Genomic DNA, 14,658 nt, shown 5'->3' with positions numbered 1-14,658 from the left:
AAAAGAATAAACTTTCTATTCAAAAAGGATCCATTAAACAGATGAAAAGTTACTGGGGAAAAAAGGCTAACATTTTACTTTTAAACAATTTATATTCATCCTGAAAGAAGTATCACAGTTTCCACAAAAATATAAAGCAGCAAAACAATTTTCAACATAATAATAATATTAATAATAATAAATATTTTTTTAGCACCAAATCAGCATATTAGAATGGTTTCTGAGGGATGATGTGACACTGAAGACTGGAGTAATGATGCTGAAATTCAGTTTTGCCATCACAGGAATAAATTGAAATATATTATAATAGAAAATCTTTTGTAATAATATTGTACTAATATTTCACAATATTACTGTTTCATTGTAATTTTGATCAAATAAATGCAGCACTGGTGAGCACAAGCGACCAAAAACTTACCGACCTCAAACTATAAACATATATTAATGTATAAACATATATTAATGTAATACAATTAATTTTCTCTCAGTATTGCATTCACACTTCAAGTCATTGTGTTAGTATTCATTTCATCTCCCACAGGTTAATTAAAAAAAAAAAACATTTTTTTGTAATCCCATTTCCACCACAAAAAAAAAAAAATAAAAAATAAAAAATAAATAATTATATCAAAATAATGATCAATAATTATATGATAATAAATACACATAAATAATAAAAAATAAAAAATAATATATACAAAATCATAATTATGAGATATAAAGCCTTAATTATAAGATAAATGTCATAATTATGATTTGTGGCATTTTTTTTATGTGATTGTATTACTTTTTATGCCAGAAAAATTACCATATTATGTCATTAAGTTTTGTATGTCATAATTATGATTTGTGGCATTTTTTTTTATGTGCCATTTCGTGCAGTTTCAATTTTCTGATTGCAATACATTGAACTTTGACATATTGCAATACCCAGCCCTAATATCATCCTTTTTCATATATTTCATATCCATTCATGTATTTTTATTAGTGCTGTCAAACGATTAATTGCGATTAATTGCATCCAAAATAAAAGTTTGTGTTTACATAATATATGTGTGTGTACAGTGTATATTTATTATGTATACATAAATGCACAAACATACATGTATTATTTAAAAAAATTTACATGTGTGTGTGTGTGTATATATATATATATATATATATATATATATATATATATATATATATATATATATATATATATATATATATATTCATATATTCATATATCATTTATAATATATATAAATATAATATAATTTATATATAAACAAAGCATATTTTTCTTAAATATATACATGCATGTGTGTGTATTTATATATACATAATACATTACACACACATATATTATGTAAACAAAATTTTTTATTTTAAATGCAATTAATCTATATTTTTATAGATAATATCACATTACATTTATCTTTCCCGTGACACAAACAGGAAGATCAAGCATCTGCGAGTGATTCAGCTCATATCATTATTGACAAGTGCCTCTGACCTCATATGTAAAGCTGTTGATTTAGAATGTATGAACATGCATTTGCGGTGTGTAAACAGGCGCTCATATAGCTTTTTCCTTTGGATCAGAGCACACAGCCTCTTTGCTGGGTGAGCTTTGCACATAACCTTTGCAAATCGCCCAAAGTAATACACCGTGCTTCTGGCAGCAAACCAGCATACATGTTTCTCAATGCAGCTCCACTAAACTTTTTACATACCAGCTTGCTTGCAGGTTCCTTTGATTCTGGTATCCCACCACACACATAGGCCAGTCTGTATTTCATCTTTTAAACAAAGAATGTGAAATAGAAAAGTGATCATGTGTGTGCGTTCAGGGTCATGGCTTATCCTTGGTCTGGATGGTAAAAGCACCTTCCATCATGCAGTCTCAGACAATCCCAGCCCACCATGACAATCTCACAAGTTAAAGAGGTGAAATGCATTAAATATATTACGTCTGATTGGCTGTAGATCGAAAATCGTTTAGACATTCTCTGATTTAAGCTCAAAATGCAATCGCAAAGAGTTAAACGTGTGGATAAACAATAAGGATGATTCTGGGCCCGTGTGAGATCTAACATTCATCACAAACATTTGGTTTTGGGTCATGTATTTATGCTATGTGATTATGCTAATTAAAGTATGTAAGCAAGGTAACATTATCTAGGCTGCTAATGTAGTTTTGTTGAAACTGTGACTTGTGACAGTAATAGAAGTGTCAAACAAATCAGTAACATTTGGCACCATATTCCATTGCTTTCCAAAGAGTTTGAATTCATAGTTATAGATACTTTATTTTTTATATATAGTCATAGTGATATGATGATTTTTATATAGTTTTAGTTATATGATGTTTTTTAAGCATATGGTATGTACATTTTCTATATACGTTTTGCTGTTGTTATTATTGCTAATTAAAACCCTAAAGAATGTTTTATTTTGATAAATAAATAAATAAAATAAAATAAATTTAAAAAAATATAGTAGTATTTAAAAAAAAAATTAGAATTCATATTATATACATTACCATATAAGTCTAGGGTTAGTAAGATTGAATTTATTTATTATTATTATTATTTTTTTTAAAAGAAATTAATACTTTATTCAGCAGGTGTGCATTAATTGATCAGTGATTACTTTAATATTTTTTATTTTTTATTTTAGACTGTTTCGAAAAATGTTTTATAAACTTTCTTTTCTTCAACAAATTCCTAAAAAAGGTATAATGGTTTGTAGAAAAATATTAAGTGGGACAAAAAAATCATGAAAAAAAGTTTAATGGTTTCTACAAAAATATTAAGCAGGAAAACCATTTTCAGAATTGGTAATGATAAAGAAATATATTAAAATAGAAAATGGCTACTTTAAATTATATTTAAAACTAATTAAAACTATTAAAAACCCTACAGACACCAAACTTTTAAACTGTAGTGTATGTAGCGTTATATATTTCTGTCTTGTGTATGCATCAGACAGAATTTTATTTATTTATTTTAATTTTATTTGGCTCAACTAAACATTTTGACAGTGTAGGTAAAAATATGAAACAGACCCAAACCGAACCAGCAGAAAAAAATCTTTATTGATTCCGCCGCTCTTTCAGCTATCTGTGCTCGAGGACACCTGGCATGTGAATTGGGGCAAGTGCTGAAACATATCAGTGTTATTGCTTAAATGTTGGGTCAGAGAAGTATGATGTTTGCTGTTAAATCTACATTAAAATAACAAAGCTCCAGGTCTTATATATGGAGAAGATTAACTTCAGTCCACAAGCCAGTCAAATCAAACATATAGAACACATTTCCGTCCTTGGCGTCAGTAAGAACAAATGTTATGACATTCTTCCATCTTGCCTCAAAGTTCCATCCTACTGCTTTTGGATTAAACGAAACGACAAAGACTTGGAGATTTCTTCCACTCCCTGTCTTTCATATGGGAGAGCCTTTGAAAAGATTTCACCGAAACGAACTCGTAACATAACTTGCAAACAATGCTTTTTTTATATGCTCATATATATCATTAAAGGCATAAAAACGAGCGAAATGCATGTGCCATGACAAACATAAACACCAGCCTTATTGCTCCCAGTGGACTCCATGTGTGGAACAGGCTTGTGATCCGCTCGGTTTTACTTTAGTTTAGCGAGCCGAATCTGATCACATCTGAAGGCTTGATCTCTCAAGGACAGATGTTGAGATGCGATCTGGTGCGGCCGCGGGTCGGCAGGCTGATTAAGAGAGACACGTAGGCATGGATTGAATCTCTGAACTGTGGATGCCGTACTTAACCCCGAGCAGCGCTGATATGCAAACACAAGCCCCTAACCCATGGGGTGCCAGATCTACTGGAAACAGTTCAAAGTGCTCCACCAGTATCCAGCGGTGCAAAACACATGACTGAATTTGTCAGCTAAAGTTAAGAGAAAGCGTCTACTTTGAACGAACTTTGGAAAGTCTTTCAAGGAGGCTTTGAACACTGCAGGAAGGGCTAATTTGATTTTGACAGTGTAGAAATTGAGCAAACCCTCATAGTATGTCAGCCATATGTTATCTGCTCACCAGAGATCGAAATAATTGTGTTCAAACAGTAGGAAGGCCTACACGATGGGAATCGATTTACAGCATGGACTTTTATTTCTTTCAAACGTTCTCATCTATGATGGATTATCGTGTTTTACAATGACAGCATTGTTAACAAGTGTGGTCTCTTTCAAAGCTTAAGTCAGTATTTGGCACCAATAAATAACCCTCTTTCTGTTTCCACTGAAATGCTCTCCATATTTCTCATTAGAACAGGATTCAGAGCCGTCGCCGCAGGCTAAGTAAAAAGCTTGCTCTTACGTTCCCTGAGGTGAGACCATGCAAACTGTGGTAGATCCATTCCATTCTGTCATAGAAATAGAGTGACTTTGTGCTAATGTTGTAGTATGATATCTAGAATTCCTTCCTAACCATAATCTTAGAGGCATTGTACTGTAGTGTATATATTACCAAAAAAAAAAAAAAAAAAAACCTTACTGAGCTTACTATAGTTTCTGAACCCCTATGCTACATATAGCCACTTGGTACACAACACATATGTTTTCAGCAAGAGGAAGAATAAATAAATCCAATCAATTTCGTTCAGCCTTAATTTGTTATATATACTCACACAAATCACAATTCAAACTTATTTTTCTTACAATTCCAAGGTTACTTCTCGCCATTTCTTTCTGCCCCAGAATAAAACATAAAAAATATAATTGGAACTTGTTTCAGACTTTTTTCTCGCAATTTTGACTGTTCAACTCACAACTCAAAAATGCAAGAAAAGAAGTCTGACTCTTTTACTCGCATTTCCAAGGTTACATCTCACAATTCTGACTCTGTTTCTGTTTAAATTCTGAGCTTACATCTCACAAATCAATTATTTCCCACCCCGGAATAATAACAATAAAAAAAAAGGTAACTGTGATTTTTTTATCTCTCAATTCTGACTTTTTTCTCACAGTTTTGACTGTATAACTTAAATCACAGAAATGCAAGAAAAGAAGTCTAGATTGTGAGACATAAACAGAATTCTGACTCTTTTTCTGGGATTTCCTGACTTTTTTTCTCTCTAAATTCTGAGCTACATCTCGCAATTCTGTTTTTTTTTCCCCCCGCCCCGGAATAAAAAATAAAAAAGGTAATTGTGACTTTTAATCTCTCAGTTCTGACTTTTTTTCTCAAAGTTTTGACTTTACATCTCACAACTCTGAACTGTGAGGGGCAAAAGTCTCAATAGTGAGATAAACGTAATCTTTTTAATTTTATTTATTTTTATAAAGAACGATACCTAAACTATAAAATAGTAATGATTTCCACTCTTATTTGCTGAATAAATTAGTATTCATTTCTTTTCTTTCTTTCTTTTTTATATCTTGCTGACCCCAAACTTTTAAATGGTAGTATGTTCCAGTCCAACCCTGCTAGTTAAGCTAGGTTAGCTAGTTTTACTGTCTAGTAGGGACGCCAACACAACATCACAGCATCCAAAACACAGCATGTGCTTATGATCAGTCATGCTGGTGTTTTCAGCAGGAATATGACTTCAGTAAGTGTGTGTAATGGTTGTCAGGAGTGCAAGCATGCCATCTGATGTTTGTTTGCGTCTACAGAGTAAGAGTTCATCGAGATATTTCCTGTCTGGCGGATCAGAAAGATAATGGTTTTTATTTGTTCCAACCATTACCAGATATACCAGAGAGTTCAGCCTACCATAGCACGTTCAGCACTCGCATCCAATGTGTATCTCAAGCAGTTGCTATTCATGTCATGCGCTTGTAATCTTGAAGGATCCAGTAATGATTTTTTCATACAGCAGATCTGTGTTCTCACTTGACCTCCATTTGTAATGCGAACAACAAAAATATGATTTACTGTCCAAGTGAAAACACACAAGTGAAAATGAGAAGGAGAAAAGGGAAAGGAAAAATGTTTGCTGAGACGGTACATTGCCTGTCCCACAGTGGCGATATGGGGGAATTGACTGCCTGACATGTTTCACAAATTCTGCTGCTTTTTTTCTGGCTCCTGATTGGCTCTAAAAAATTTTTTTTTTTTTTCGACTTGGAGTAAAAAAGGATTTCCTTTCTAATATTAGTTTGTATTAATGTAATACTTGTTTTGCATAACATAGATCCAATTCAAGAGATAATATGATAGGCTATCTGTTTTTTGTAATCATCATACATCTGTTTTGTGTCATGTGTAAAATTGGTGTGTTTCAAGTTGAGGGAGTGATTTGGGCGGGACACTCAAACTTGTATAAATCTAGCTTTCCTGTTTATAAAAATTGCTGCTGCTTGGTCAACATATTCTGCATGAAATTTATTTGGACTGGCTAAAGATGGTAACTCGGTAGATTTTTTGACAGCGTTTTAGAATCATACTTTGTTTTTGTAAAATAAAGTAGCCTCAGGAAGTACTGTATGCGCATACTTAAAAATGCTTGAATGTCATTGCATAAGATACAGTATCAAACCAAGTGTCATTTATTAAAAATAATAATAATAGTAATAAAATAGAAAGACAAATAATTTTACAAAAAGAAGTTTAAGGGGCTTTAAATAAAACAATAAATATACTGTTTAAAAACCTTTGTGACACTTAGTAGATCACTTTAGGGGAACTGACCTCTACTAAAACAACCTTCCAAAACAGTAATCCAAAACGTGAAATAGGTTCTGAGAAATGTATTTGTTTATTTATTTAAATTTTATTTATTTAAATGTAACTTTTTAAAAGTATTGACCTTTTTAAAACAACAGCCAAATAAAACAAATAGACACAAAATTATCAATACATGAATGTATGTATGTAAATATGTATGTATGTATTTATTTATTTATTTATTTATTTATTTATTTATGTTTTTATTTATGTTACTTTTCTCAAAGTCTGATGTAATAATATTAAAGCAGTTTTTAAGTATGGTGTAAATTTCCAAATACTTTTAGGGGACATTTATTATTAAGACATTAATTATTTCAGTTTTGTGTTATTATCTCAGCAAGTAAAGAACAAGTGGGTATTTTAAGCCCGGTGCCACTATATGCTCTGTGCTTCAGATCAGTAGTTGTGTGCATGAGATTGTTTTTAATGAGGCCTTTTTCTGCCTTGATTTCTGTATCCTTCTCTTGAACACTGTAATTAGTGTGATAATGAGGTTAGTCACCGTGATTCTCAGCGGTGTGCTATTATTATCACGATCAACATAAACAGTGACGCCCACATCATGCAGCTGTGACATGACATGTTTATGCCTGACGTTGGGAATTCCGGCCCTATTCATGCACAGAATATCTTCGCACATGGTAGAAAAGAAATAGTTTACATATTTCCACAGCTTATATAAGAAGTGCCAGACATAGTTCTCATCAGTCTCTCTCATGCTCTGCTAGATTGACACATGAAGCCGACACATGCCAGTCATATCTGGGCGATGTGGGGGTCCCTGGGGGGCCAGTAGCAGAGCAGAGGGTGACCCCGACACATTGAAATCCTTCCTCAGTGTTGTCTGTTTCTCATAATGCTCCTGCTTTCATATTCAGTGCTTTCCTTTGATTTTTCTCATTTATATTTCCCTCTTCGTTCAATTGTTCATTTCTTTCTTTCTTTCTGTAATGGGAATGTTTTGTCTCATGTCTTTCATTGTCTCTGTTTTTGATTCTGTCCTCCTCATCCTCTCCTCTGAATGCATTCATGCTTGATCCGCATTTTGCATGTAAGAGTCAGATTGCCTCATTTCACCTTATAACATTTCTCACATTATAGATCTGATGTAGGTGTCAGTGCTGTTAATGTGTACATGAGCAATATGACTTGCGATGCATACAGATGAACAAAATCATTCTTTTCCAAGAGCAAACATTCTTTCTTGGACAGAAAATATTTATTACCTCATAAAATGGAGCGAGGCAAAGTTTTTTAAGCAATCTGTATTTTAATATTTATATGGTTCTTGCTCAAAAATATGAATCATAATTTGACAGCCAAATGTAATGAAACAGGTTTGCAAACATAAAAATGTTTTTAAACTGTCTAAATGTTATGTTTTATGATATAATACATTTTGATTTAGTCTGGTTAAATCTGAATGTTGAGTTATTTTATTTTAAAACTTAGTTAAATACAGACATATTCACTTTTCAGAGTATTCTGTTCACAGAAACACAATCTTCTACTCACATTCTCTGCATGTCTATGTTATTTTAAAAATGTGAATGTTTATGAAAAGGAGACACAAAGGAGATTAAATGTAAATAAAATACTGTTTTTCGCCCCATGAAAGGACTGAGCTGAATTAATTTTTTTCCTTCTCTGTGTAGAAGAACATATTAATCAGATTTATGCCTGCATAAATTAACTTTTTAAACACTGTATATTTCTCTAGCTCAACAGAAACTTTCACTGTGATGTATTGTAGACCTGGAGTACATTAACACTCAACCTAGAAAAAAAAAAAGCTAAAACTAGAGAGAGAGAGAGAGATTAACATAATTTGGTTCCTCTTTAGAACCCCAAATTCCAGGAGCCTGTTACATTGGATTTTCTGGATGCAGAGCTGGAAAATGATATTAAAGTCCAGGTATGGCACAACATACACATACAAACACAAAACAGCATAATCTCACCAGTATTATTTTATTGCTATATTGATGAAACACCTGAGAGGTTTCATTTCATGTGCAAACACTTGCAGTATGGTGTTTCAATACTTACAAATGCTTACATTTAGGTTACAAAACATGTGCTGAAAACACCCTTTTACTCAAGAGATGCATAGTTAGCTTAGATAGTAGTGATTTATAATAGAAGTTGACAATGCCTGACCACACAAGTCACTGAGGCTTTTTTTTTTTTTTTGCACAAAATGAAATGTGTTTGTGGATAAAAACTTTTTTAGGAGCAGTGTTGGGTGCAATGCATTACTAAGTAATTAATTACTGTAATTTAATTACTTTCTCTTGAAAATGTAAAGGATTATACTTTTCTGTAATTTAATTAATTACTTCTGATGTAATTGCATTAAATTCTGTGTAGACTATAGGAAAAATTCTATAAAAAACAATAGTGGATTTAACATCAAAATTTAATCTAATGTTAAAATGTATGTTTTTAATGTAACTTTCTCCCTTTAAATAATTTGGTCAGTTCAGGAATAATTTTAATATCATTTATTTGAAAGAATTAAAAGAGCAGTATCATGTCTATCCTTGTATTGTTCAACTGGTCCAGGTTGATATGGAATTTAGAAAGTAATTTGTTATAACTAATGCAATACTTTTTATAGAGAGTAATTAGTACAGTAATCTAATTACACTGTTGAAGATAATTAGTAGCTATGTAATTAATTACTTTTTTAGAGTAACTTACCCAACACTGTAGTATGAGTGTAAAAGTCAAAGTACCATGTTGTCGCAGTCATTACTATAGTCAACACTGATTATTCTGATCTCTCTCGCTCTCTCAGATACGGACTCAGATGATTGACAGAAACACTGGGAATAAAACAGTAGAAACGCTTGTTAAATCTCAAGATGAGGTTTGTACTGTAGATCTTCTATAGTTCTTCTTCTGCACCATATTTTTTCCATGTTTGCTTCACTTATACTTACACTTATCACTTATTTACTCACAATATCAGAGATACATTGATCGAGGAATCAGGACGTACACCTGGGCACCGGTTAACGGGACAGACTACAGGTTTGTTGGCTTTACCTATCCAAAATGTTTCATAACTCTCTTAAGTACTTGTGTATAAAACACGTTGTCTTTTTCCTCTGTGTGTGGGTGTTCTGCAGCCTGGCCTTGGTTTTGCCTGAATACAGTCTGCATTACATCGAGGCAAACCTGGGGGACACTATAAAACAAGCCATGTGTGAGTACCGTATGCTCACCCAGAACACACAAACCAGCTCCCCACGTTAAGCAAACACACTATCATTTACTAAAGATCAGATAGAGCCTTCGGCATGCAAAGCTATTGTTTTATGAAATAGCTGAGACTGCTTGCAGATATTTTTCGTCGGCTCACAAGAGAGGTCTGCCTGTTTGTGTGTGTGTGACCTCGATTGTCAGGGCTGCTCTCTGTATTAAACTGAGGTCCAGCTGGTCTCCACCCATCCTGAGCAGTGTAGCCAGGCGTTTGATCTGACTCTCCCCAGCACACAGGGGCCCCGGCTGGAAAGAGAGACTGCGAACGCTCCCTCCCCTCTGGACATTTGCTTCTGAGCTCCAGATCTGCACACATACACAGACGCTCAGCTCATTTGGAGGAATATTCCAGGTTGAGCTCTATCGATGGCATGTGGCTTGCTGTCAGTTTAGCAAACTGAATCAAAAATGATTTAGAATCCTATCTAATTGCCCCATAGACTTCTATTTCCGGGATAATTGACAGATGCTGTCGATAGAGCTTTACTTGTACTTAAGCCAGAAAATTCCTTAAAGGAATAGTTCACCCAGAAATGAAAATCGCTGTTATTTACTCGTTCCAAAACCTGTATACTGTTATTTTTCTGGAAATTTTGTATTGCTCCTTTCATACAGTATAATGATTGTTTTTAGTACCTAAAACATCACTATAGAATTATATGTAGTCTAAATGGCTCCTGTAGTATACAGAAGCTTTATGAACAAGCCAAATTCATTATAGGCATTCGAATCATTGAGATGAATTCGAGAACCAAATCAGACTGATTTTTAAACCGGTTCCTGAAATGAACCGTATCAAAAGAATGATTCTTTCCGGAATCAGAACATGTGTTCATCAAAAATGTCAGAATGGTGAGTAACTAATGACTATATTTCTCTCTCTCTCTCTCTCTCTCTCTCTGTTTTTTTTTTTTTTTTTTTGTGGTTGAACTGTTCCTTAAACCAACGAAGATACTGTACATTACCAGACAAACCTGCACACATGCACATTTATTTATAAATAAATGCATGTGTGCAAAAGACTAAGTTTTTCTCTGATCTATCTTTCTATGATCCATCCTTTCTAACCTTTCATCTTTAAATGGCACAGCACAATGGGGCAAGTACTATCTCAATGTCTTTTACAGTTCCTCACTGTCTATTCTCCTGATTTTAGCCATTTTCATTGACATTATTTACATTTGTATTTATTTGCATATATTTGTGCATGATTTTAAGTTACATTTTCTATGCTTAACTTGGTGCTTTAATTGAGTAGCCTATATTTTTTTAATGCATGGTCTGTGTAACACCAGTCGATTATTAAATAGTGCTTGGTGCTTGTCTAAACATGCATGCACATATATGTATGGTGGCTGAGAGAGCTCAACTCGCTGCAAATAAAAAAAAAAAAAAAACACCAGCAAATTAAGAAAACATCTTCATCAATTTGACAAGACACGCGCTGCATATTCTCACAACACAACCAAATACAGAAACGCGCTGCAAATTCTCACAACACAAACAAAGATTTGGTTTGGTTATTTGGTTGTGTTGTGAGGATTTGCAGCGTTTTTCTGTATTTGCAGCACATTTGTGTATTTGGTTGGTTGGACACCACCAATAAGTCTCAATTATATTCTGGTCCCTAGATATGACACAGGTTCACTCTTTCAATGATGTTTATGAGATAATCATAAGCCTAATTGCTTAGAAAGTAATAGACACCTCTCCACAACAAGCCATTTGTTGTATTATTCCGACCCGTAGCGTGAAGGATTATGAGATGAATTCTGAGTTTTATTCTTGCAACACTGCACAGGGGCTATATACTGTATGCAAAAGGATCATCCAAGCCAGAAGCTATTTCCCCCTTCTCACTGCTCATCAGCATAACTATTTTAGCATAACAGTGCTTTGTAAGATCACATAGCTTTAACTTGAGTCATTACAAGTAAGAAAGCCAACAAAGGAAATTTAAGCTTGTGAAACAATGAGTAAAGCAGGTTTTGAAGACTGGAAGGAGCCACAGAAGGTCATATTGTGGCTTGTAAGCAGTAACAATCAGCTACTTGTTCAAACTCTCACCACACAAGCGGTCACATGAATTTGATGTTTTGTATGCCAGTTATAACTGTGCATCTAATTTATTATGTGCAAGCATGTGTGTTAATGTGCTAAAAACTGATGTTTCTGTATCCTGGCGTATGCTACTGCAGATATGTGTGAGATGTGGTATCTGTTTCTCGCTTTTCCTCTTCTTATTCCCTCTCTCTCCATTTAAAGGATTCTGGCAAAGGTTTACAGGCTCGTAAAGAGGCAGGTCCATATGGTTATTGAGAAAGGGGAAAGAGGCAGCGGTGCAGGGGTCAGGTTTTGCAGTGGTCTTCAGAGTGCTCCTAGAGACCTTAGGTGCCCGACTCTGCACTCTCGAAGCTCCACAGGGCTTGTATGACCAAAGGAGAAAGCCGAATTTAAACTTCAGAAAGGCAGAACCAGATAAGTGTGGCTTTTGGGAGCCATGTAGAGCAAATAATGAGAAGAACAGGTGAATGTGGAGTTCTCTCGAGGGACGTGTCCTTATGGCTGGTTGTAACTGAAAACTGTGATGATGGACTCGGGTGCTTGGACCTGGCAGACCCTGGAGTTGACTGGATCTTACAAGTTGTGGATGTTTCTGCATGATTAGCCTCACATGTGTGTGTCACCAAGTACTCAACACTGCAAAAAACGATTTTCTTAAGGCATGTTCACACCAAGGAAGATAACTATAATGATAACGAAAGATATTGTTTTAAAAATCATTTTAAATGTAGAAGAATAGCAGAGTTAACACCATAACTATAAACACAGAGGAGTGATATAGGAATCACTTTCACAAGGTTTTTTTTCCCCCCATCTGATGAATGATAAAAACATTAAAAAAAATTAACAATACATCCATCTTTAAAGAGTGCAAGCATTTAAAGTGACAGACTACATAGCAGCATGTGCTTATAATAAACAGAACATTATCATCCGTTGGTTTCAGTGGTGGAGCCAGAGGGGTGTCCAGGGTGGCACTTGACATCCCTGACATCTGATTGGCCACCCTGGGTGCCACCCCAAAATTTAATATACTACAGTACTACTTAATTTTCTTTGTTTAATCATACTGAAAGTAGCAGTTATTTTAGCCTTGAACCCAATATTGGACGCATCTTGTGTGCCGCATCGTGCTTCAGCTCATCCGGTGTACCTTCCAGTCTCAGCTAACTCTAACGTACACACTTTCACGCCACTCGTTCAATTTTTTTTATGGAGTGAAAAACACTGCAAGCATAGAGGACACAGACAACATGCTGACAGACAAGACGGAGCAGGTTACTTTTGATAATAGGAAATAAAGTCTCAGTATTCACATTCTGTTAGGAGTTTCAAATGATAAATACAGTTTCGGTGCTCTTTAGTGGCGTGACCGTTCACGTGCACTTCCGCTTTGCCTCAGTTCATGCGAAGCAGGAGTGCATTCTAATTGGCATGAAATAAACATGAATGAATATCCGAGAGCATGTTGTAATCATGTTATCATTCAATGAGTGTTTCAGCCACAGAAAGAGCAGCTTGAAAACATTGTCACATAACCTCAGAAAATCCATTCAGTGTCCAAAAACTAGCGAGAAAAATGAACACTAGAGAGGATTATTTTGCAAAAATTACATTTATTATATTTTTACTCTATATATTAATGCTTATAATAATAATTATTAATATTATTTTCAAATTTATTTAATAAATAAAAAGTATAGGCTAGATATGATGTTAAAATGGTTTAATATGAATTAGATCTTTTGCTCCAACCACTGGTAAACTGGTGGTTCCAACAGACTAACATTTGAAGTTATTGTAGGAATGTATAGCTAATGGGGTAGCCTAATATGAAGTGATCAGCAATCATAGGATTTATTCATGCTTTCTTATGCCAGGTTGGAGTTATACACTGATTTTCTGTCATGGTCCATGGACTCCCTGAATTAGCCATGGCCACCCTATGTATAAAAATCTAGCTTGATGTTTGTACTGGAAAACAACACAAAGGAACTAAGAAAAGAATTTGTTGCAGTGGAAAGTTTTTGTTGAAGATCAGAGATGCTGAGAGCATTGGTTTGAGAAGAAAAGAATTCGACATGGTGCTAATTATATTGATGGCAAATTCGGAGCAGATGTGTGGCCATTAACTCATTGACATTTGACAGAAGCTTCAAACACCCATTTCCACACAAACAAAGGTCTAATACCACCCTGTTTTGACATGCACAGACACACAGACCTTATCACGCCGGCCTCCATGTCTTTTATCAGCTAGTGATGGCTGTGTCATGGTTTTTCTGATCAGAAGCTCTGCTAATGGCAATAACGAGAGCAGAGCTAATGAGGAACTGTGTATAGACACAGACAACAAAGCATCTCTTACACTTGATTGTATTTGCAATCCCTGATGCTGCTAGTAAGATCCATTGGATGATGACCAGTGTTATTTTAGTATTATTTATATTGTTATAGTATTTATTAATATTTTCAAAAAGCCAAAAAAAAATTTCCGATTTTTTAAATTTTTAGTAATTTTATGTCATTCCCCTTCTCATTTGGATTATTTTTGTCAAATATTTCTATATAGCTTTAATTTATTTTCATTTTATATATTATATTAAATTAAACTCAAAATAAAAACAAAAAA

At 34.1% G+C, this 14,658-nt stretch overlaps 1 protein-coding gene across 1 annotated transcript in view; it reads left to right on the top strand.

The window, feature by feature from the left end:
* The window catches only part of LOC109109723 (voltage-dependent calcium channel subunit alpha-2/delta-1-like), a 91,345-nt gene that overhangs the window by 58,829 nt on the left and 17,858 nt on the right, over window positions 1-14,658 (top strand). The window contains exons 20-25 of the mRNA XM_042775829.1: window positions 4,291-4,350; window positions 8,554-8,610; window positions 9,496-9,567; window positions 9,670-9,731; window positions 9,830-9,906; window positions 11,053-11,061. Coding sequence (XP_042631763.1) covers window positions 4,291-4,350; window positions 8,554-8,610; window positions 9,496-9,567; window positions 9,670-9,731; window positions 9,830-9,906; window positions 11,053-11,061 — 337 coding nt within the window. The remainder of the gene's footprint in view (window positions 1-4,290; window positions 4,351-8,553; window positions 8,611-9,495; window positions 9,568-9,669; window positions 9,732-9,829; window positions 9,907-11,052; window positions 11,062-14,658) is intronic.

The sequence above is a fragment of the Cyprinus carpio genome, chromosome A18 (genome assembly GCF_018340385.1).
Source record: "Cyprinus carpio isolate SPL01 chromosome A18, ASM1834038v1, whole genome shotgun sequence".
NCBI classification, from domain to species: Eukaryota; Metazoa; Chordata; class Actinopteri; order Cypriniformes; family Cyprinidae; genus Cyprinus; species Cyprinus carpio.
This window is presented reverse-complemented; position numbering and strand designations above follow the sequence as displayed.